General features: G+C 47.6%; 1 protein-coding gene across 1 annotated transcript in view; it reads right to left on the bottom strand.

The window, feature by feature from the left end:
• Positions 1 to 24,947, bottom strand: part of CDH13 (cadherin 13) — a 1,257,603-nt gene that overhangs the window by 982,814 nt on the left and 249,842 nt on the right. The window contains exon 2 of the mRNA XM_060253738.1: positions 17,811 to 17,922. Coding sequence (XP_060109721.1) covers positions 17,811 to 17,922 — 112 coding nt within the window. The remainder of the gene's footprint in view (positions 1 to 17,810; positions 17,923 to 24,947) is intronic.

Here is a 24,947-nt window from a genome sequence, read left to right as displayed (position 1 = left end):
CAACCCTCTTTTGAAGCTGTCTATACTTGTAGCTGGCACCACCTCCTGTGGTGGCAGATTTCATTCTTCTGTCCCTCTAATAGCCACTACTCTGCCTTCTGCCCCATCCTCCCCCCCTAGTCAACCCAGCAACAGACCATGATCTCCCTAATAGGAGAAATTTCTAAACGTCAACAGTGAAATAACTGGCAAAAAGCAGCTATTCAAGCACAAGAATGGCCTGCTGCTTGGTAGGCTGGTTGTCAATCTCCAGGTGAGGCCTGAAGATCTCCCAGAATTACAATTGATCTCCAGATGATAAGAGTTTGGTTTTCCTGGAGAAAATTGCTGCTCTGAAGGGTGGACTCCATGGCTTTAGACCCCTCTAAGGTTCCTTCAACTCTTCCCTCCCCAAATTTCCTGAAATTTCCTAAACAAGAGTTGGCAACCCAAAGGGATGGAGGAAATCAGGAACTAAAAGAATGAGCCAGAAACAGAAGCCGTATGGGTGGTGCAGTTGATCATTCCAAGAGGACAGAAAGATCTTGATACGAGCATCCACACTGACCCAGGTCGCAGGGGTTGCCAACTTCTAGGGGACACCTGGAGATGTCCAGCTATTACAATTTATCTTCAGGATGATGTTGGATTTATATCCTACCCTATACTCTGAATCTCAGAGTCTCAGAGCAGTCACAATCTCCTTTACCTCCCCCCCCCAACAGACACTTTGTGAGGTAGTTGGAGCTGAGAGAGCTTTTACAGCAGCTGCCCTCTCAAGGACAACTCCTGCAAGAGCTATGACTGACCCAGGCCCATTCCAGCATGTGCAAGTGAGGGAGTGGGGAATCACACCTGGTTCTTCCAGGTAAGAGTCTGCGCACTTACCCACTACACCAAAATGGCTCTCAACCAAGGTAGGACCAGAACCAATGGGTTGAAATTAAATCCAAAGCATTTCTGACTCAACATTAGAAGAAGAAGAAGATGATGATATTGGAGTATTATCCTGCCTTCCACTCCAAAGAGTCTCAGAGCGACTCACAATCTCCTTTACCTTCCTCCCCCACAACAGACACCCTGTGAGTGGGTGGGGCTGGAGAGGGCTCTCACAGCAGCTGCCCTTTCAAGGACAACCTCTGCCAGAGCTATGGCTGAACCAAGGCCATTCCAGCTGCAAGTGGAGGAGTGGGGAATCAAACCGGGTTCTCCCAGATAAGAGTCTGCACATTTAACCACTACACCAAACTGGCTCTCCCTCCTTAGGAAGAACTTCCTGACAGTTACAGCTGTTCCTCAGTGGAACAGGCTTCCTCAGGAGGTGGTGAGCTCTCCTTTCTTGGAGGTTTTTAAACAGAGGCTAGATGGCCACTTGACAGCAATGCAGATCCTGTGAATTTAGGGGGAGGTGTTTGTGAGTTTCCTGCATTGTGCAGGGGGTTGGACTAGATGACCCTGGAGGTCCCTTCCAACTCTATGATTCTAAGATCAGTCCCCCTGGAGAAAATGGCTGCTTTGGAGGGTGGACTCTATGGCAGGGGTGGCCAATGGTAGCTCTCCAGATGTTTTTTGCCTACAACTCCCATCAACCCCAGCCAGCATGGCCAATGGCTGGGGCTGATGGGAGTTGTAGGCAAAAAAACATCTGGAGAGCTATAGTTGGCCACCCCTGCTCTATGGCATGATATCCCATTGCAGACCCTTCTGTCCCCAAACCTCACCCTCCTCAGGCTCCACTCCAAAATTCTCAGGAGCTTCCCAGCCTGGAGTTGGCAACTGCACAGCTTACCCACCAAGCCAGCTTCCGGGCTCAGAGATAGAGGTCTCCGGTTCAAGACCCAGCTGCCCTTGTTATTTGACAGAAAACATTTTCCTGAAAGAGACAGTGAGACCGGTGGACGTCGGCTGTAACGAACAGATGGCTGAAAAAGCATTCTCATTTCTAGTCCCCAGGACAGCACTCGTGCATCTACTGCCGTTTCTCAAAGCCTGAAAAGGGTATGGGGTGAGAGCTTCTGTTTGAGAAACGCAAGCCAAGCCTTCCCTTGAACGTATGGGGCTCGTTCTGAGGTTCTTTGGATTGCCGCGCCGCAAGAGCTAGAAACACTCCTAAGGCAGACGTTGGTACCCAACCCCAACCCCAGCTCCGGACTCTGTCGCAGCCGCCAATTAATTCTCTCTCACACTGCTCGGCAGAATAGCTCTCCTCCGCTCCACACGCTCCCCTTCAAAAAGTTAAAATTAAATGTACATGCATAAAGATCAAAAAGGCTATTCCTGACTCCATTTGCCTCTTAGGTCTCATTAAAAAGCCGAAACGTACACTCCGAACGGCAACTGTTTCACCACCTGGCAATTCTCAGCCGTGCTCTTTGCCAGCTTTGATCATGTCTAATACGAGCGGCGCAGATCGGGCGAGAGGGCGATGGGCTCAGACAGTAATGTTTGCATAGATGTTTACAAACACACATTCCCCAGCGTGCAATGGGCTTTCGATATGGAAAATGCCTGCATCTTTTAAAGGGGGAAGAGTTCCAAAGGTGAAAAACGCCACATAAGGAAGCAACTACAGCCGGGCTGGAAGCGGTTTTGTCATCAGGGCTGTTTTTGTAGCAGGAACACCTTTGCATATTAGGCCACATCCCTCTGATGTAGCCAATCCTCTTGGAGCTCACAGTAGGCCCTGTACTAAGAGCCCTGTAAGCTCTTGGAGGATTGGCTACATCAGGGGTGTGTGGCCTAATATGCAAAGGAGTTCCTGCTACAAAAAAAAGCCATGTATGTGAAACCAGAGAGCTCACGGGTATAAGGGGAGGAACGGTGGCTCAGTGGTAGAGCATCTGCTTGGTAAACAGAAGGTCCCAGGTTCCATCCCCGGCATCTCCAACTAAAAAGGTTCCAGGCAAACAGGTGTGAAAAACCTCAGCTTGAGACCCTGGAGAGCCGCTGCCAGTTTGAGTAGACAAGACTGACTTTGATGGACCGAGGGTCGGATTCAGTATAAGGCAGCTTCATATGTTCATGTTCAACTCAGTCAAAACCACCAAGTTCTTAGCAACTTGTGCGTGTATTAAGTATCATCGAGTCACTTCTGACTTAGAGTGACCATATGAATTATGACCTCCAAAATGTTCTGTCATTAAGAGTCTTGCAGAAAAGAAGATGATACTGGATTTATGCCCCACCCTTCACTCTGAATCTCAGAGCCTCAGAGTGGCTCACAATCTCCTTTATCTTCCTTCCCCACAACAGACATCCTGTGAGGTGGGGCTGAGAGAGCTCTCCCAGAAGCTGCCCTTCCAAGGACAACCTCTGCCAGAGCTATGTCTGACCCAAGGCCATTCCAGCAGCTGCAAATGGAGGAGCGGGGAATCAAACCCGGTTCTCCCAGATAAGAGTCTGCACACTTAACCACTGCACCAAAGGGCAACTAAAATCTTTAAGAAGATGGAACACTTCCCCTTTGAAGAAAGGTTGAGATGAGGGCTCTTTAGCTTGAAGAAACAACAAGGGTGGCATGATAGAGGTTTGCAAAAATTATGCATGGGATAGAGAAGGTAGAGAAAGAAGGACCTTTCTCCTTTTCTCACAATACAGAGTGTTGGACTGGATGGGCCATTGATGATGATGATGATGATGATGATGATGATGATGATGATGATGATGATGATACTGGATTTATATCCCACCCTCCACTCCGAATCTCAGTCTCAGATCCGCTCACAATCTCCTTTATCTTCCCCCCCCCCACAACAGACACCCTGTGAGGTGGGTGGGGCTGAGAGGGCTCTCACAGCAGCTGCCCTTTCAAGGACAACTCCTGAGAGAGCTATGGCTGACCCAAGGCCATTCCAGCAGGTGCAAGTGGAGGAGTGGGGAATCAAACCGGGTTCTCCCAGATAAGAGTCTGCACACTTAACCACTACACCAAACTGGCTCTTTCAACCACCCTTTCAAGGCCAACCTCTGCCAGAGCTATGGCTTACCACAGGCCATTCCAGCAGCTGCAAGTGGAGGAGTGGGGAATCAAACCGGGTTCTCCCAGATAAGAGTCTGCACACTTAACCACTACACCAAACTGGCTCTTTCAACCACCCTTTCAAGGACAACCTCTGCCAGAGCTATGGCTGACCCCAGGCCATTCCAGCAGCTGCAAGTGGAGGAGTGGGGAATCAAACCGGGTTCTCCCAGATAAGAGTCCGTGCACTTAACTGCTGCGCCAGACCAGCTCTCACTTAACCACTACACCAAACTGCAATCATTGGCAAAGCTGAAGAGTGGCACAGACGCCATGAGCAAAAAGGATGGGCTCTGCTTATGCTTTTGTGTTGTCTACCGGACTCAAATGAGGACTTGGATGGGTGCTCTTGCCTGGCTCATTGGAGCCATAAGAACGGAGCTTGGGGACTTGGTAACAATGGGCAGCAGGATCCAAATCCTTGCCGCCCTGCTCCAATCATGGGCCCCCTGCCAATCTGAATGGTCCAATAGCGTCCTTGCACGGGAACCCTGACATGTATGCATCGTTGGCCCTGTTGGCTGTCCTGGAGTGCAGGCTACTTTATGCTGTATACTTTATTAAGAGCTGACGAACACAACCGCCTCGCCTCTTCCATGCATTGAACCCATTATATTATACTTGGCATTAGAAATGTTTCCCACGCTTCCCGCGAAAGCGTCAGGAGCTGAGCTGTGCTGGGTCAGCTCCTTGCATTGTAGCTGCAACCACCCTCATCTCCCACCAGGAGATGTTCGCGGCCCGGCTGCTCTCAGAGGCCCTCGGCCGTCAAGTTCCGACGAAAGTGCAACTTCGTCAAAGGCTGCACCAGAGACCGCCAACCGCACCGATGATTAATCAGTTAATAAATCCCCTACTGCGGAAGTAAATTAAGCTGAGAGCAAGAGGGCAGCCAGTAAGGGTTGGTGAGGAAATTCTTCATTAATATCCAGCCAGCAGTAGAGGAGAGGAGCGGTCTTTGGACAGACGATTCCCTCTCCCCCCCCACACATACACCCCTCTTCCGCCATCTTGAAGTCCCGCAAACGCAATCCATCATGGAAGAGACGGAAGAGGTCAGCCATTAATTAACACCCCAATTAAAGCTTTTTGAGGAAGGGTCATAGCTGCCTTTGTTTTGACATTTAAATCACTGGCAACTGCACCCCCTAGCTTAGTATGCACAGCGCGAAGTCCTGACGCTTTTTGGTAATTGCCTTCATTTTTCATGTGTATCGTTTGATTTATCGTCCAATAACTAAAAAAAAAAAAAAAATTCCAATAGCCACTCCCTCCCCTGAAAGCCACAATTCACGTATGTTAAAAGTGGGACGTGATTAACGCAACACGGTTGTGTTTCCGCATGTAAAATGGCTGCTTGGGAACATTCAGTCATCCCGACGTGATGGAAGACTTTTGACAACCTGTCACGATCTGGGGGACTTGTCGGAGCAGAGCGATGCAGACATCCTGCAACCGAAATTAATGCTAGGAAAAGAATTGCGACACTCACTTATCTCAGTAGAGGTTTCCCATCTTGCAATCTAGGCAAAAGTGATTCTCTTGTTGTTCAGTTGCACAGTCAAGTCTGACTCTTTGTGACCCCTTGGACCAAGTCACTCCATTCTCTCCTGTCTTCCACCATCCTCTGAAGTCTGCTCAAATTCATGTTGGTTACATCAGTAACGCTGTCCAGCCATCTCATCTTTTGACGTCCCCTTCTTCTTTGCCTTCTGTCTTTCCAGGCATCAGGGTCTTCATTAGGGAGTGCTCCCTTCTCATTTGGTGGCCAAAGTATTTGAGCTTCAGCATCTGACCTTCCAGGGAACAGTCAGGGTTGATTCCCTTAGGACTAACTGATTTGATCTTCTTGCAGCCCAATTTGATCTTTGATTCTTCTCCAGCATCACAGCTCAAAAGCATCTATTCTTCTGCGCTTTGCCTTCCGTATAGTCCAGCTCTCTCAGCCATACATCACCACTGAGACTACCATCTACTATATGGACTTTTGTTGACAGGGTGATGTCTCTACTTTTTATTATACTGCCCAGGTTCGCCATAGCCGTCCTCCCAAGGAGCAAACGTCGTTTAATTTCATGGCTACAGTCACCATCTGCAGTGATCTTGGATCCCAGAAATGTGAAGTCTGTCACTACTTCCATGTCTTCCCCTTCTACTTGTCAAGGAGTAGTGGGTAAAAAGATTTATGCAAATGCTAAACTTCTATGGGATTTTCTTTCATCAATTCCGGGTGTGGGGGAAAAAAAGAGATATATATGGATAGGTAGTCAAGAGAATGGTTGGTCATGGTTTAGAACATAATGAAGATGTCGAGGAAGCTAACACCACAGTTGATGGAAATCTCCAGGCATATCCTGGAAATTGGCAACCCTATGCCTAATGCACCCCCCCCCTCACAAGTCTGAAATAAAGTGTGAAGTTTAGTGAGCTGCGAAGAACTAAGTTTACTTTATATATGCTAATCGCTACAGAGATGGATGGAAGCGAGTTGCTGATCTCCTGGCAGCACAATCCTAAACAGTTACCCCGTCTAAGCCTACTGGCATGAATTGATTTAAAAGGGAGGAACTCAGTTTAGGATCGCACCGCAGGAGGCTAATCCAAGACACCAGTTAAGGGAGACAGGAAAGAAGGAATGAGAAATTAAAAACACGCACAGCAGAATTCCTGCCGCTGCTACACGGATGTGTCCCACTGTGCCCTATTTTTCTTTGTCTTGTGAAAATATCTTGAGAGCACATGTATAATATCAGAAGGGGAGAGCAGGGCAAAATCAAAACCAAGATACTGAGATGTCCCTCCTTAAATCACAACCCAGATCAAAGGTGGCCAAACTTGTTCGACATAAGAGCCGGATAGAATAAATGTCAGATGATTGAGAGCTGCAAGGAAGGGAGATGGGGAGGGAGGGAGAGGTGGAAAGAAAGCAACTTTAACTTTAAATGCATTATCCAAGCTGCCGGTTGACTTGGCTGGGTGAAATTATTTAAATTCCCCAAGCCATCTGATAGGGTGGTGAGGGCTTTGAGAGCCACACAATATGAATGATAGAGCCACATGTAGCTCTCGAGCCGCAGTTTGGCCACCCCTGACCCAGATCGTCATTTGAGAACATCAGTTGTTAAGAAGGTTTCTTGTGCTCCCCTCCTACTATTGGTTACCGACAAAAAAAAGCTCAACATTGTAATTTACAGTAATCCTGTTCAGCGATTAGACATGAGAAATTTTCCACTCCAGCTCCAATCTCCCGTTCTAAAGAAACCGAGGAGCAGTTTAAAAAATGGCTTCCATGGTGACAGAAGAGGAGGAGAAGGTTGGATGTATACTCCACCCTTCACTCGAAGTCTCAGAGTGCTTTACAACCTCCTTTCCCTTCCCCCTCCCCACAGCAGACTCCCTGTGAGGTAGGTGGGGCTGAGAGAACTCTCCAAGAACTGCTCTTGAGAGAACAGCTCTGAGAGAGCCGTGACTGGCCCAAGGTCACCTAGCTGGCTGCATGGAGGGGAGTAGGGAATCAAACCCAGTTCTCCCAGATTAGAGTCCACACACTGAACCACTACACCAGGGGTGGCCAAACTGTGACTCAGGAGCCACATGTGGCTCTTTCACGCATATCATGTGGCTCTTGAAGCCCCCACTGTCCCATCAGCCAACTTGGAGAAGGCATTTCTTTCTTTAAATCACTGCTATGATTCAAGCTAGCCAGCAGTTTGGATCATACATTTAAAGTTAAAAGCTGTTTTCTTTCCACCTCTCTCCCTCCCTCATCTATTCCCTCCCTCCCTCCCTCCCTCCCTCCCTCCCTCCCTCCCTCCCTTCCTTCCTTCCTTCCTTCCTTCCTTCCTTCCTTCCTTCCTTCCTTCCTTCCTTCCTTCCTTCCTTCCTTCCTTCCTTCCTCCTGTCTTGCAGCTCTCCAACATCTGACATGCATGTTTTATGGCTCTCAAGCATCTGACATTTATTCTATGTGGCTCTTACGTTAACCAAGTTTGGCCACCCCTTCACTACACCAGACCGGCTCTCAATACAACAGTATCCCAAGGAACTATACTAGCTGAATCCGTACGGGGGTGGAAGAGTTAATATTTTTTTTTTCTCGGTGGAAAGTAGTTTTTAAAGGTTGCTGAAAATGAAAAATAACTTCTTCTTTTTATCGCTCGGGCATGCTCACAAATAAAGAGATACTGCCTGTCTTTGCACCGGCTTCTTCCGTCTCTCTTCCCCTCATAAGTTTTGTGTATAATGAACACAACAGCATTTACAGCTAAATAGTAAATACATAAAAAGCAACCATAACTGTACTTAATTACTGGAGGAAACACTGGTCATGGAATGGGCGACAGGCTCCTTCTTAAATTAAAAGCCATCAGGAGGGGCAAGAGCAGAAGGTGGGGGGAGAACTCTGAGCAGGCAAAATATGATTGTTTCCTTTGCTCTTCAGCCACAAATTAGAAGTCATTGCTTTACTGAAGACCGCAAAAGCAATCACCCATACACTTTCTTTGCCCATTTGCTCGGCTAATTTACATACTTGAGGCAGGCTGCGCACACGCAGATGCGACTGGTGAATGGCCTTGTTCTTGAGTAATGATGACACTAAAAAAAATAAAAGCGTACTCAAAGGGTCGATAAAAAACAGGGGTGGAATTTGAGCAGGAGTTCCTTGGCGTATTAGGCCACACACCCCTGATGGAGCCAATCCCCTTAGAGGACTCTTCTTAACAGGGCCTACTGTAAGCTCTTGGAGGATTGGCTCCATCAGGGGTGTGTGGTCTAATATGCAAAGGAGCTCCTGCTAGAACGCCACCCCTGGATAAAAACATAGATGAATCCATTGGGAAGTCTTCAGCTTAGGGTACCTCCGCACTGAAGCATCTTTAGATTTGATTATATCATGTGCCCCAACTAGGGTTGTCAAGTCCCCTACATCCTCCCGCAGGGGACTTTTTCCAAAACTTGTACCATAGAGTTTTCCCTCCCAAATTGCTATACCATAGAGTTTCCCCGGAAACACCTAGAGTGGCTGTGGGTGACGTTGCCTGCGCAATGATGTCAACCACGGGTGATGTTATCACACCAGCGACATCGGGGGAGGTTCCCCCTGCCGGCCTCCAAGGCAGCAGAACCCCAGCCCGGCCCGGGTACTTGGCAGCCTAGCCCCCCAAAATACCAACCAGGATCCTCACCTAATTCATATGAACATATGAAGCTGCCTTATACTGAATCAGACCCTTGGTCCATCAAAGTCAGTCTTGTCTTCTCAGACTGGCAGCGGCTCTCCAGGGTCTCAAGCTGAGGTTTTTCACTCCTATTTGCCAGAACCCTTTTTTGGAGATGCCGGGGATTGAACCTGGGACCTTCTGCTTACCCAGCAGATGCTCTACCACTGAGCCACCGTCCCTCCGCTTTCCTATTAATTCTAACAACACCCTCCTATGAGGCAGGCCATAGACTGCCAATCTCCAGTGCATCTCTAAGGGTGCTTTTTTGGAGTTCTAGCTTGGGATGCCATGAGCTTTACGTTCCACATGGAAAGACTGGTGGAATTATTTGTAGCATATAAATTGGTATATTTTGGATGATTCTTTTTGTAAAGTAATACTTTCTGGATAAGGCTGACAAGTCCCACCTCCGCTCCAGTGGGGGACTCTTTTCGCCTGAATACTGCTCTAGGATTAATGGTGAAAACTCTATGGTGCCACAGAGTTTTAGCATGAATCCTAGAGTGTCCGCAGCACATGCCCAGCGTGATGTCATTTCTGGGTGGCGTCATAATGTGGAGCACATCACATGGTAACAGGGCTGTTTAGGCGTGGGGATCCCCCCAGTGGCCTGATCTAGGGGATCCCCCATCCCCGATGGGAGCTTGTCTGCCCTATTTTTGGATGTTTCGTGATGGCGCAAATGACTTCATAAATACCATTGTTGAAGTTCTATAATTTTGATGATTACTTGTACTTCAGTGTCTATCCTTATCTCTTACGACCTCCAAGCAGGACCTGGAGATCTGCTGGCATTACGGTTGATCTCCAGACTACAGAGATTATTTTCCCTGGGGGAAAAAATGGCAGCTTTGGAGAGGGGACTATCTGGCACAGCATCCCTGCTGAAGTCCTTCCTCTGCCCAGACTTTGCCTTCCCCAGACTCTGCCCCACCTCCAGCATTCCAGGAATTTAATAATCCAGAGTTGGTCATGATTATCTTCACTGATACAATGTGCAGCTAATGCTCAGAGACAGGGCTGGCCCTGCCACTGGGCAAACTAGGTGGTTGGCTAGGGTGCCAGCCTTCTGGGAGTGCCAAGTTAGGTACCCCCTCCATGTGACTCAGTGACATTTTCAGTGCGGGGGCACGAGAAGTTAGCCTTGCCTAGGATGCCAGACAGTCTAGGGCTGGCCCTGCGGAGATACAACCACCATTAGGAAACAGCTGATTCTAAATCGTTCTTCCATTAGGGGGACCAGCAGAGATGAGAACTTCGAACCACTAAGCACACCTCATGCAAGTCGCCAGTGCTGAAACTTCTCCCAGGAGCTCTCAGAGTTTTAGGAGATGGCGCTGATCTTTCACCAAACTAGTAAAATGCAACAAGCCCTAACGGATCAGACCAAACATCCTTTTTAGTGCAGCTTCCATTTCTCACAATGACTAACCAGAAACTTGAAGAAGAAGAAGAAGACTGAAGAAGAAGACAAAGACGAAGATGACGACATTGGATTTATATTCTGCCCTCCACTCTGAATCAGAGTCTCAGAGTGGCTCACAATCTCCTTTATTTTCCTCCCCCGTAACAAACACCCTGAGAGGTAGGTGGGTCTGAAAGAGCTCTCACAGAAGCTGCCCTTTCAAGGACAACTTCAACGAGAGCTATGGCTGACTCGAGGCCATTCCAGCAGCAGCAACAGGGGAATCAAACCCGGTTCTCCCAGATAAGAGTCCACACACTTAACCACTACACCAAACTGGCCTTCCTCCAGGCTACAGTGACCAAAGGCCTTTTCTGAGTTGTAGCCCTCCGTAACTGCCTCTGAAACACCAGATTTGCATCAAGCTTTGGCCCTCAAGTTTATTAAATAACATGAAGCTGCTGTAGAGTTGCCAATCCCTAATTGGGGGCAGGGGATTCTCTGGGATCTCAGGGTTCTCAGAAAGTATGGGGGGGGAGGAGTGTAAATGTCCATTGGGCACTCTATTATACCCTATGGTCCGTGAGTATTTGGGGCTCTGCGGGCTTTTTTAAGGCAGAGTCACCAAATTGTCAGCATACCATCTGGTGCTTCTCCTCAGAAAAGCTAACCAAGATCAAAAAGATTGGACTAGGGGGTCCAATTCTGTGAGCGCCAAAAGAATGTGCCCCCATCTTCCATTATTTCCAAAGAAGGAAAGGCATTTAAAAGGAGTGTGGACCCTTTGAATCTGGTGGCCAGAACTCCCTTTGGAGTTCAATCATGCTTGTCACACCCTTGCTCCTGGCTCCACTCCCCAAATCTCCTGGCTCCACCCCTAAGGTCCCCAGATATTTCCTGTATAATCCTGTATAAAGGGTTGACAGTTCTGGGTTGGGAAATTCCTGGAGATTTCAGAGTAGGGTCTGGGGACAATGAAGTTTGGGGATGGCAGGGACCTCAGTGAGTCACAATGCCATAGATTCCATTTTTCAAAGGAACTTTTTTTGTTTGTTTGTTTTTGCAGGTGAACTGATCTCTGCAGTCTGGAATTGCAGTCTGCAGTTGTAGTTCTGGATGATCGTCAGGCAGCACCTGGAGATTGGCAACCCTACCTGTACATATACTGGGGCCCGGCAAGCCCTAGGTTGTCTACTCAGATTTACAGTGGGCCTCTGAGCTCTTAGACACAGGCCTTTCCCTGCCGTGCTGCCTAAGAACTTTTAATCAGGGATGTTGGGTTTGGAGCTTTCTGCACGTGCAACGTTATGAATACAACACGACTGATCTATTTCTGCAAGCCTTTTTGAGCTGTAAAACAAAATGCACAGATTACTGTTGGGTGGCAAGCGAGATCCAGACGTGAATGAGTCATACTCCCAGGAAAGCGTGAATAGCAGTGATTCCTACAGCTGCAGTGACGGTTTCACGCAGTCAAAGAACTGGGCCAGAAATCTCCCTAGATTAGATCCACCACCAGCGCTGCATTCTGATAAATAAATAGTGCCGGGCAGAGCTTTTTTGGTAGCAAAAGCCCAGCAGGAGCTCATTTGCATATTAGGCCACTCCCCCTGACACCAAGCGAGCCGAAAGTGTGTTCCTGCTAAAAAACCAAAAAAAGTTCTCATATTAGGTACATCACAGCATCAGGGTTTCTGTTTGTTTGATTGCTCAGAGGGCATTGAGGAGGGGGGACCCATGGGCACTAAATAGGCTATCCCACCAGATTTGCCAAAGCAGTACTGGAGATAAAATCAGGAGGTGTCTGTATGGGTAAACCATTTGACCCCGTTTTCAAGGGAAGCCAAAGGATCTTCAATACGATGTATGGAACTCTTCAAAGGGTCTGCATGAGTGCGTGGGATATTTTCTTAAGATGAACAAAGCAAGGTGCCCAGGACAGAAGTAAAGCTGAGTGCGACATCCCCCAGGCTCAAAAGTAAAGACAGGGAAGGGATCCAATCCTTCCCACCAGTCCTTAGTCCTGTTCACAGCCACAATTTGACCGCAGTTCTCCACCTTGCTCCTTCTCTGCTGTTTCTTTCATTCTTCCTTGTTGGATACTGCCAATTAGGGACCGTATGACATCACAACGCAGCATAGCCAATCAGATTTAGCTTTGCACAGATATCACTAAGGACAAGTGAAGCCCCCTACTGGTCATTAGGGTTGTCTGAATCAATGTGGGGAGCAGGGAATACTTGGAAGGGAGACCACCAAGGGAGACTTTGCAAAGCAAGGTGATGGCAAGACACCTCTGCTTCTTGTTTGCCTTGAAAGCCCCTTGCTGGGGTCTGTACTTGGATGGGAGACCTCCAAAGAAGACTACAGAGGAAAGCAATGACCAACCACCTCTGCTTCTCACTGGCCTTGGAAGCTCCTTGCTGGGGTTGGTACTTGGAAGGGAGACTACCAAGGAAGTCTCTGCAGAGGAAGACAATGGCCAACCACCTCTGCTTCTCACTGGCCTTGGAAGCCCCTTGCTGTGGTTGGTACTTGGAAGGGAGACCACCAAGGAAGATTCTGCAGAGGAACACAATGGCCAGCCACCTCTGCTTCTCCCTTACCTTGAAACCCCCTTATGGGGATCAATACTTGGAAGGGAGACCTCCAAAGTAGACTCTGCAGAGGAAGGCAATGGCCAATCACCTCTGCTTCCCACTTGCCTCGAAAGCCCCATGCTGGGGTCATCATGGGTCGGCTGTGAGTTGACGGCACTTTATACACTCACACAATCAACTGAAACAAATGTTAATCAGTGTATTTTAGTTAATATTTTACTGGAGCTGTATAATCTTTTAAATTTTTTTAATCTGTATTTTCATATGTTTTACCTTTTTAGGTCCCTCTAGATTTTTACAATTTTTCCTGGGGGTGTTGTTCGTCTGCATTGTACTGTGTATTTGGTCACGGATCGTAATAAAGCAAATTGAATTGAATCGATCAATCAATGAGGGAGCCCTATAAAAAAAATCAAACAGGGTCTCACCCCTTTTACAATACCCCCTTCCCCCCCCCCGACAAATCATGTCTGTAGAGCTGTGCTGACTTTCTCAATGTCATTCCGCCAATGCTTCAGTTCAGCGATACTTAGAAGTGAAGCGCACAAATTTAAATTCTTTTTTTGGTTCTTGCCCTGACGCTGCCCTGACAGGGTGCCACAGAAACACCAAATAAGAGCGCACCCTTCGAACGACCTGCGTCGGGACTTACAACACTCCAATCTGATTAAATTATCCAAAACTGTGTGCTGACGGTACATCGCTGTTGTACATTACGCCTCAAGGCAATTTGGTCTCTCGGTTGATTAGAATGGCCTCGTTTTCTTAGACTGCCTAGAGACAATGAACATCGGACTTCTCTCTCTCTCTGCACTAATATTAATAATTGTATCTTAATTATTGTGTCAGTTTCGCACCAGCACAATTTGCTGGGTCATCACAGATCGCACAATCAACTGCGGCTGAAACAGCTTGTCCATTCTGTACCGCTGAACACAGAGAGAAGAAAATCAGCAAGACATCCGGCCCCAACCGAGCGAGGATATGACAGTGCTTTGATGTAGCTGGCAACACAGGGGGGGAGGGTTCTTTCTCCCTAACAATTTCTGTTTGAACACATGAGCTTACCTCTCAGTTCAAAAAGCCCCTCAACAATGGGGCCCAACAGGCCATTCTAATGAAGATCTAAGGAGACGACTGAGAGGTAATATGATAACCAACTTCGTGTACTTGAAGGGGCGTCACACAGAAGATAATGTGGATTTGTTTTCTCTTGCCCTAGAAGCTTGGACCAGAACCAATGTGTTGAAATGAAATTAAAAGAGTTTCGGACCAAACACTTGGAAGAACTTCCTGTCAGTTAGAGCCAGGGCTTTTTTTCTGGGGGAACACGGTGGAGCAGAGCTCCGGAACCTCTTTGCAGAAAGAAAATTCTCAAAAAACCTCATGTCACTCTAGGAATTGTTGGAAATTTTAACAGAAAACCATACAGTTTCTGTTGGAAAGATTAGCAGGGCGCCAAAGGAACAGCAGAAATCATGCAGCTTTTAGCCATGTGTATTTGTTTTAAAAGGAAAACTTTACTAAAGACTAACAGAAGGGGAAGTGTCACATTTGGAATTGAAAAGAACATAGCATAAACAGCTTTTCCTGATCTAAACTCCATGATGGCTAAAGACCTTGTGATCTCTAGAACAAAGAAACAGAAAGCTCCTCACAAAAGCCTACGTGACCAATAACATGCAATAACCTCAATACAGCTGTTTAGCCCATAGAGAAACTTAGATCCCCTTATTTAGAATGCCACCTTCTGCTCTAAAATCTATTTATTATCTAACAGGCTCTATGCTAATCAATTGCTAGCTGTAAACAAAACAACGGATTAACTCTTTCATGACACAAGTGGGGGAACTTGCGTATTTGAACAGTTTCCTCTGATTTCTAGAGTGTTGTGACATCACTTCTGAGCCCCGCCCCTGGAAGTGACATCATGTCATTACAATAGCGCCCCCCCATGTCCTCACCCCCAATTTCCTGCCAGGTACCAGCCTATCGCTGGCAACCCTATGTGGCATGATACTGCCCAGATAGAGGTTTATCATATCAATGAATACCCAGCCACTGTAAGCACCATAAGCTTCTTATCAGCTTCTCCATTTGGCAGAAGAACAGAGAAAGGTGTCAGTTTCCTAAAAATTCCAGTGGAGTTATCAGTTTTGCTCACATTTGCAGTCTTGGAAGGGGAATAAACATCACTGTCTTGCTTTATCTTCAATCAGCATTCTTTTCAGGCTGGCCTGATCAAGTATCATACCAGAAATACTAAACAAGGCTTTTTAAGTAGCAGGAAATGCAAGATTTCCAACATTTAAATCAACACACCTGAGCATGTTACAGTTTGGGATGCTTTGAATATCCTGTTCACATTGGGGGTTTTTTACCGAAACAGAAAACACAATCTCTCAACACACACAATCTAAACAATCAGATCTTTACCAGTGCAGTTGAACACCTAAACAAAACGAGGGATTTAAGACACAGTCAGGTTGCCAAACTCCAAGTGGGACCTGGAGATATTCCCAAAATTCCAACTGATCTCCAGACTACGGAGGTCAGTTCCCCTGGAGAAAATAGCTGCTTTGGAGGGTGGAGTCTGTGGCATTATACCCCTCTGAGGCCACTCCCTTCTGTCAAGTCTGCTTAAAACTCTGGTCAAGTCTGTACCTAACATTGGCTCAGGAGAGAAGCATCCTGGGTAAAGCCACACTGTACTCCATTGCTGCTAGCTTGAACTCTCCTTACCCCGCTCCTTTTCTTTGTTATGTGGTATTGCTTTGAAATGGGAATATGTGAACGGTTTATCTGAGCCTTCTCAGGCCTGGCACCGGGGGAGGTTGGAGCCAGAGACGCTCAAGGCCAGAACGGGCCTGAGAACGAAGTAGTAACATCAATGTGTGAATGTGCCCTGCACAGTACCCCTCCCTCAAGAATCCCTTTGAAGTATACCTTATATGATTGTACTCTACTGCATGATCTTTAGTCTTTCAATCTCAACGTAGTCAAGAACAACGATATCAATAAACTAGTTATTTTGTTTCAACAAAGACTCGTTATTGAATCTGCCGACTTGACACCTTCCCAAAGCCTTACCCTCCCCAAGTTCCACATGCAATCTCCAGGAATTTCCCAACGCAGAGCAGGCAACCCTTAGACAGAGGAAACAATGTAACTTGCCAGACATGGTTCAATCTAATACCCAGGAAGACACCAGAGATTGCAGAACAAAACAGAGAAGATTTGGGCTTCCTTTCATGTTTGGGAGGCAAACTTTGGGAAGTTGAGTGCCCCCGTGATCAACAGAAGCAGCTCTGCTGATCAGCTGCAGTGCTGGGAAGACATGGACCCAAGCCCTGCTACATTATGTTTACAACACACTGATTGGGAAACTGAAAAGGCTGGAGCAATTTTGTTCCAAGCCCCTCGACCCAACAAAGACACATGAAAAACAGAGAGCAAAAGATGGTCAGAACACCGGCCCTTCATCCCCTGGCAGCAGCACATGGCTGCGTGAGGAAGCTGGTTTCGCAGACTTCAAAACAGCAGGCTATTAGATTGAGAACTGTCCATTTCTGTCACAACCCGGGCAGGTCAAAGTCCAGGCATGAAACCCACACGGCAAAGTTTCCTGAAGCCAAGGTATGGCAGCGTCCTGGATCGTCTGAGAAATAATGCAGTGAACATCGCATCTAGACAATGGTGCCTTCCTTCCACTTGGAAATGATTTGTCTCTGGAAGAACCAAACTCTAGGCATGCTTTATAAGAAACACCAGGCCTTGAAGCCGTAATGCAGACACCTAAACCCTTTATCCACCGCTAACGAATCCACACAACAGCAAAGCAACGTATGGTACCAATGTGTACTTTCTAGATCTGTCCCCTTGGTGAAAAGGATGAAACAGCTCAAGGGCAGCAAATACAGTGAAGACTTCACGGTCCATTTTGCCTTAACTCATTTGTGGCCAAGCTCCCAAAAACACTTTCAACCATAGCCATTTTTTTTTTTTAATTTGACAGCTGTCCACTGAAAATGGAATTTGGCTATTCGGTTCCTTCATGCACCCCACAACATCAAACATTTGGCCACATGAGACATATGATGCTGATTTTTTTGTTCAAAAAGAGGTCTTCTGAAATGACTGCAAACCCTTGCATCTGATTCCTGAGTTCGCTACAAACTCGAGCATTCATTGTGGGAATATTTCAAGGGACAACTCAAAAGTTCTCTACTGGGGCCGCTGACTGACAGAGCAAAATGCTCAAGGGCTAAACCGGGGAGAAAGGGCATTGGATTATTCTCAATTTCTATGTAAATATTCCAGCTCACCACTGATCAAAGCAAAGGAGATTTTCAATAAACATAAAAATGTCACAACACAAGAAAGGTCAGAGTCTGAATAAACACAGGATTAGGAAGAGATTTTAAAATAATAATATCACAAAACCAAATAGAAACCAGACGAGTGAACATATCACAGGGATGGTGGATCCACTGATATATTCAAAATGTGTTAGGAACACACGGACTGCGGTTAATGCAATTTTTTTTTCATGCAAAAAAAAGGACATATGAAAATAAGATTCTTACCATTCAGAATCGGCTGGTCCGCTGTGAATTCAGACGGGTGTTCGATATGAAAAACCTTTTGTTGGAATCCAGGGATGCATTCTAAGTCTTCTGTAAATGCAAAGAGCACCACCTGACAAAACAAGCAGAAAAAGGACTTTTTCACATCTGCTTGTTCGCGGTTCGCTCTGGTTTTTGCAAATGATAGCAGGTTTGGAATTCAACCTTCCGGAGATTAAAAATGGTTCCCTCATATCAAATCAGTCTTTAAAAAAAAAAAAAAATTAGTTATTGCCTCGGGGTGTGAAATTGCATTTTGTACAATCCGAAAGAAAGAAATTTTCCCCGTAAAACTAAATCTAATGCAGGTAACGAAGTATATCAAGCAGATTATTTGAGGTTCCGTATCTTTGACAAAGCCGTCTGAGGAAACATTCCATTTGTTGCTGAATGTTTTTGGTGTTCAAGCGCCACCGATTTTCAAGGTGTGTTTTGATTACCGGACAAGACATTTTTTTGAGACAGACACTATTAGCCTCTTTGAGAATGTTTTGCCTCTGGAAACATTAAACCAGATTTCAAAAGAGTCTAAAGTTGAGTCCATAACTATCAGTTATTTCCTCTTGTTCCATTTTTTTAGGCTGGGGAACGAAAGTCTTACAAAATCAGTGGTACCTAATCTTCCTAGGAGGGAGGCAACGGGGGTGGGGGGGGGGAGAGATGGCTCGTCTGTTTTTCCTGAAGCTACTATTTATAACTCGACTTGTCACCAAGCCTACACAGATGTTCCTTTCTAGTACTGGTTCAGCTACACAAACAGGGAATTGGATCCACCATAGGATATTTATCACAAACATAATCAGAGCCATATGCATCTGGAAGGCTGCGTTTGAGAAACCTTAGTAGGGTATAACACCATAGCGTCAACCTTCTGAAACAGCATCCCCCCCCCACCCAAGGGTAGCTGATTTTTTATCAATTATTATTCTGGGAGACCTGAAGACTAGCAACCAGGGATGGGCTCGAACTGAAGCACAAATCACAATTTGTGCCTAAAATAGCTGACCCGTGGTTCGTTCCGAATCAGTTTGGAGACTCGCCCTATGTACAAACTGCAAAATGAAGCAACTTGTTTTTGGGGTGGTTTGCCTGTGTTATCGGCAGGGGATCCTTCTGATAGCAGGGGATGTACTCAACATGACGACGTACCTTGAAGTGACATTATTGAGCCAGGCACATCACCCTGACAAATATGCCCAGCACAATAACATCAGTTCTGGGTGGTCTCATCATGCTGGGCATGTTGCGGCATGCTGGTACTTTCTAGCCTTCTCAGGGGCCATTCCGCACCTTCCCAAACCAAATGAAGCAACGAACCACGATTCAATCATAATTAAAAAAAAAAAAACCTGAAATGAACTGAACCACTGAATTCAGCAAACCAACGAACCAGAAAATGAAATTAACCACCACCACCACAACCATCACCACCATCATCATTTTACATTCTGTGTCCATCCCTACGGACAACTCTAAGTAAACTTCTGAATCCCAGAGCCAGGAGGCAACATCAGGGGAGGCCTAAGTCTCTGTGCTCAGTTGTTGGCCCTCCAGAGAAACTGGTCAGTCATTCTGTGAGACAGGATGTTGGGCAAAATGGACCACCAGTCTGATCCACCAGGGCTCTTCAGAGCCAGTTTGGTGTAGTGGTAAAGCGCACAGACTCTTATCTGGAAGAACCGGGTTTGATTCCCCACTCCTCCACTTGCACCTGTTAGCTTGCCTTGGGTCAGCCATAGCTCTGGCAGAGGTTGTCCTTGAAAGGGCAGCTGCTGGGAGAGCCCTCTCCAGCCCCACCCACCTCACAGGGGGAGAAGATAAAGAGATTGTACAGCCAGTTTGGTGAAGTGGTTAAGTGCACGGACTCTACTCTGGGAGAACCAGGTTTGATTCCCCACTCCTCCACTTGCACCTGCTGGAATGGCTTTGGGTCAGCCATAGCTTTCGTAGGAGTTGTCCTTAAAAGGGCAGCTGCTGCAAGAGCTCTCTCAGCCCCACCCACCTCACAGGGTGTCTGTTGTGGGGGAGGACGGGAAAGGAGATTGTGTGAGATTCAGAGTATAGGGTGGGATATAAATCCAATATCTTCTAACTTCTTCTGTTTTCTGTGGAGGGGAGTTGTAACATGACTCATTCAGTAATACTGCTTTCCACGCGCAACTGTTCTGCTTGCTGAGAGGCACTAGGCCATCCGTATCTGAAATGTCCCCAAGGCAGCTCCTCTTAAACAGAGGTCATTCCTTGTGCTGCAACACAAGTTCTTTTTCAACTGGCGATGTGAGAATTCAGGAAAGGACTTTAGAAGGCAGTGCTCTACTCTAAAGTCCCCCTCCCTGCCAGCAATACAAGGCCATATTTGCCCAAGCCCACCCAGCCAATGCAGTTTTTGCACCCTGTGGTACCCTGGAACAATGCCACAACCTCAAAGACAACCCAACAGAACCTTTTGAGTGCTTCTTGTGAAGACTGACTAAGCTATTGCCCAAAGCACTGAGGTCTTCTACCCCCAGACACTTCCACTGCTCAGGAGAAAGCAGAAGACACAGAATGCAGGAAGAAAACATCACTTTCCCTTTCCCAGGTCAGGACACAATTTGTGCCACTCCCCCCCCTCCCCCCCATCACTCGTAAGGCAGCTGAAAGGGTTGCATCATGCTGGAGGTGAGCCTGAAGGTGAAAGTTAAGTACTGTGTGAGTCAGTGTTCCTGGGAGAACTCTGACGTGTCTCTCCACCACAGCAGAGACCGACAAGGGCGGACAGAATCACAGCTGAAGACAGCACGGGCCCCAAACCATCAGTGTTGGCCTGCAAAAGCTTGTGCTCAATCCCCAATGCCACCCTGAAAGTTCATTTCTTCCCCTAGGCATTTGGCGTTTTCTTTTTAAACTTAATCTATCCCTATGAATACCCTGAAGGGCTCAAATTAGTACAGATAACACAGAGGAGGGAACCCTCTACTTTTAACAAACTCCTGATCTGAATCTATGTGCAGCAATTACGAAGAGAAGCCATGTTGGATGAGGCCAGTGGCCCACGCAGTCCAGAACTCTGTCACACAGTGGCCAAACCCCCCCCCCCCCGGAGCCATCAGGAGGTTCACCAGTGGGGCCAGGACACTAGAAGCCCTCCCACTGTTGACCCCGCCCCCAAAGCACCAAGAATACAGAGCATCACTGCTCCAGACAGAGAGCTGTATCAATATGCTGTGGCTAATAGCCACTGATGGACCTCTGCTCCATATGCTTATCCAATCCCCTCTTGAAGCTGTCTTTGCTTGCAGCTGCCACCACCTCCTGTGGTAGTGAAGTTCATGTGCTGATCACCCTTTGGGTGAAGAACTACTTCCTTTTATCTATTCTAACCCGACTGCTCAGCAATTTCATCGAGTGCCCACGAGTTCTTGTATGGTGAGAAAGGGAGGAAAGTACTTTCTTTACCTTCTCTGTCCCATGCATAATTTTGTAAACCTCTATCATGTCACCCCTAACAACAGGAGCTGATTCCGCACTCACCTTGGTCCGGGGCAGACGTCTGTTTCCATGCAGAGCAAGATGGCGCTTTCGCACCAGTTGCTCCGCGCTGCCATTTTGTGCAGGGCAAACCCACGATTTGCCCCACCACAGTGTAAACCTGTTTTTTTCAGGTTTACACTGCGGCATGGCAAATCGTGGGTTTGCCCCACGCAAAATGGCGGCGCGGAGCAACTGGTGCAAAATCGCCAGCATGCTCCACGTGGAAACGGAAGCCTGCCCCGGACCAAGGTGAGTGCGGAATCAGCCCAGGGTCTCCTAGCAGGGCTGCTGATTCCAGACTGGGAAATTTCTGGCCATTTAGGTCTGTTCTCCCAAGAATTAAAACTGATCTCCAAATTATTATTTTTTAAAAAATTTATTTGTATCTTGCCAACCCCACCAGCGGGCTCAGGGTGGGGAGCCCCCTTCCATCTTCAAACCCAACCATCTCTTGGCTCTGCCTCAAATCTCCAGAAATCCCCCAAACTGAAATTGGCAACCCCATTCTCCAATGTTGAAGGAGCTGGGCATGTCACCATTGTTTCACACAGGGCTTTTGTGTAGAAAAAAAAGCCCAGCAGGAACTCATCTGCATATTAGGTCACGCCCCGGATGTCGCCCTTGTTTTGTGCGGGGTCCGGCAGGAACTCAATTGCACACCCCCTGGCACCAAGGCTGGCACCAATACTCTGCTCTGGTAAGACCTCACCTGGAGTATTGTGCTCAGTTTTGGGCACCACATTTTAAGAAGGATCTAGACAAGCTGGAACGGGTCCAGAGGAGGGCAACAAAGCTGGTGAGTGGTCTGGAGACCGAGTCCTATGAGGAAAGGCTGAAGGAGCTGGGGATGTTTAGCCTGGAGAGGAGGCGGCTGAGAGGTGATAGGATCACCATCTTCAAGCACTTGAAGGGCTGCCGTATAGAAGATGTTGTAGAATTGTTTTCTGTGGTCCCAGAAGGCAGGACCGGAACCAACGGGGTTGAAATTAAATCAAGAGTTTCCAGCTCAACATTAGTAAGAACTTCCTGACAGTGAAGTTCCTCAGTCCTGACAGGTTCCTCAGTGAAAAAGGCATCCTCGGGAGGTGATGGGCTCTCCTTCCTTGGAGGTTTTTAAACAGATACTAGATGGCCATCTGACAGTCAAGCAAAACCTATTAATTTAAGGGGAGGTATTTGTAAATTTCCTGCATTGTGCAGGGGGTTGGAAGAGATGACCCTGGAGATCCCTTCCAACTCTATGATTCCATGATTCTATCTCTGCTGATTGTTTAGTGCATCCATTGCTTCTGGCATTTGGAAATCACTGTTGACTTCATATAATTACAGTGTTTCTTAGCACAGAGAAGAGGGTTGCCAACTGCTTGGGATACTGCTGGAGACTTAGGCTGGAGCTGAGGATAGTGGAGTTTGGGGAGTGGAAGGAACTCTGTAGATTATACGGTCCATTTCCTCCAGGGCAGGGGTGGCCAAACTGCGGCTCAGGAGTCACTTGTGGCTCGTTCACATATATTGTGTGGCTCTCCAAGCCCCCACCACCCCATCAGCTGGCTTGCAGGAGGCATTTCTATCTTTAAACCACATCTCCAAGCCCAACCAGTCAGCTTAAATTAAAGTTGCTTTCTTTCCACCTGTCCCCTCCCTGAACCCCACTCTCTCCTGGCTCCTTCCCCAAAATCTCCAGGTATTTTCCACCACAGACCTGGCTACCCTATCCTGACCTCACCAGGAGGACGGCAACTCTAACAGAGAGCCCTGCCTGGTGACCCTCCGTGGGTCTGACTGAATCCAGTTCTTAGGCAATTGATTGCCTGAGCATCGCCAAAATAATGTTCACAGGGACAAGCTGAGCGGGAACAGAAACAAGACACCGTAGCCAGACAGCTCCGTGACAAGACAAGTTGGGCAAAGCTCAAGCACGGCAGATGGACAGTTTTCTCATCCTGAATGGGCTCACTTCACGTTCACCCTTTCGATCAAGTGCTAAACTAGGAGACGGGAGACAGCCAGCAAGGGCAGAGGTACAAAGGAGCCCTGCGCTTCTCGGCACGAAAGCTGCAGATTCATTTATTTAACACCCTGCCCCCTCCTTTTGTCTCACGGAAACTTCCTCAGCAGCTCTCTCTCTCTCATCCCCAAGAGAGCTCACAGCTTCAGAATTACAGTTAGTATTATAGTTGACAGTAGGGTTGCCAAGTCTTACCTTGGCTACGGGGGAGGATCAATTTTGTGCGTTGGGTGCAATGACGTCACCTGGGAAGTGATGTCATCATGCTGGGCATGTCACGCCAAGGAACCTCTAGCATTCGGGATACAAACTCTATGGTACCATAGAGTTTTAACCTGAATGCTAGAGCTTCCCTGGCATGACGTGTGTCACGTTCTCAGGGCGCAGGCAGGCAGGAGTCCAAAGCCAGTCCAAGGTCAAAGTCCAGGAAGTCAAGCAGGGGCCAAGTCACCAAAGCAAAATTGCAAACTGGAATCAGAAGTCAGTGTCCAAAAGCCAAAGGGTCAGGGTGCCAAGAAATTCAAGCAGGTCAGGGTCTGGAATCAGGAAGGAGCGTGGATGCAAGCCGGAGAATCGACTTGTTACTTCCACGAGGTTACCAGATCCTGGGTGGGAATTATATGGGAGCCTCAATCAGCCTGCTCCCTGGGTGGCAGCGACTCAACTATAACTCAGGGCTGAGAGATCTGAAGCGTTGGCGTACCTCATGTCTTCGCTCTGAAAGTTCTTTGCGGAGCCCGCTTCCAACTCTTGAGATGGGAGGGGGGGAGCTTGGAGGAGATTGATTGTCAACAACTGGGCACTGGTGTCTGGAATGTGGGGAGAGTGATTGATGGGCCAGCTGCTGGTTGCTTGGCTGAGGAGCTGTTTGGCAACTCTTCCAGCTCTGTTAACTCTTCCAGTTCCCCTTCGTCAGGGCTCATGACAACGTGCCCAGTGCAATGATGTCATTTCTGGATGACATCATCATGCCGGGCATGTTGTGCAACAGCAGAGCACTTTGGGAGTGGGGATCCCCACAGTGGCCCTCTCTGTGCTGGCAGGTTGGGGGCCTCCAAACCAGGGGAGCCCCCAACTCTAGTAGGAGCTTGGCCTCCTGCTGTTACAACTGATATCCAGAGGATCGTGTTAAGAGCATAAGACCATAAGAGAAGTTCTGTTGGATCAGGCCCATGGCCCATCTGGTCCAAGTCTGTGTCACAAAGTGGCCAAAAAACCCAGGTGCCACCAGGAGGTCCATCAGTGGGGCCAGGACACTAGAAGCACTCCTACTGTTGGCTTCCCCCCAGCACCAAGAATACAGAGCACCACTGCCCAAGACAGAGAACATAACAATATGTTGTGACTAATAGCCACTGATGGACCTTTGCTCCAGATGGAGAAAATGGCTGCTTTGGAGGGAGGGGCCTATGGCATTATACTAGGGTTGCCAAGACCAATTCAAGAAATATCTGGGGACTTTGGGGTTGGAGCCAGGAGACTTTGGGGGTGGAGCCAGGAGACATTGGGGACGGAGCCAGGAATAAGGGTGTGACAAGCATAATTGAACTCCAAGGGAGTTCTGGCCATCACGTTTA

Source organism: Heteronotia binoei, chromosome 14 (genome assembly GCF_032191835.1).
Source record: "Heteronotia binoei isolate CCM8104 ecotype False Entrance Well chromosome 14, APGP_CSIRO_Hbin_v1, whole genome shotgun sequence".
In the NCBI taxonomy this organism is placed as follows: Eukaryota; Metazoa; Chordata; class Lepidosauria; order Squamata; family Gekkonidae; genus Heteronotia; species Heteronotia binoei.
Note: the sequence above shows the minus strand (reverse complement) of the source record. Positions and strands in the feature narration are given on the sequence as shown.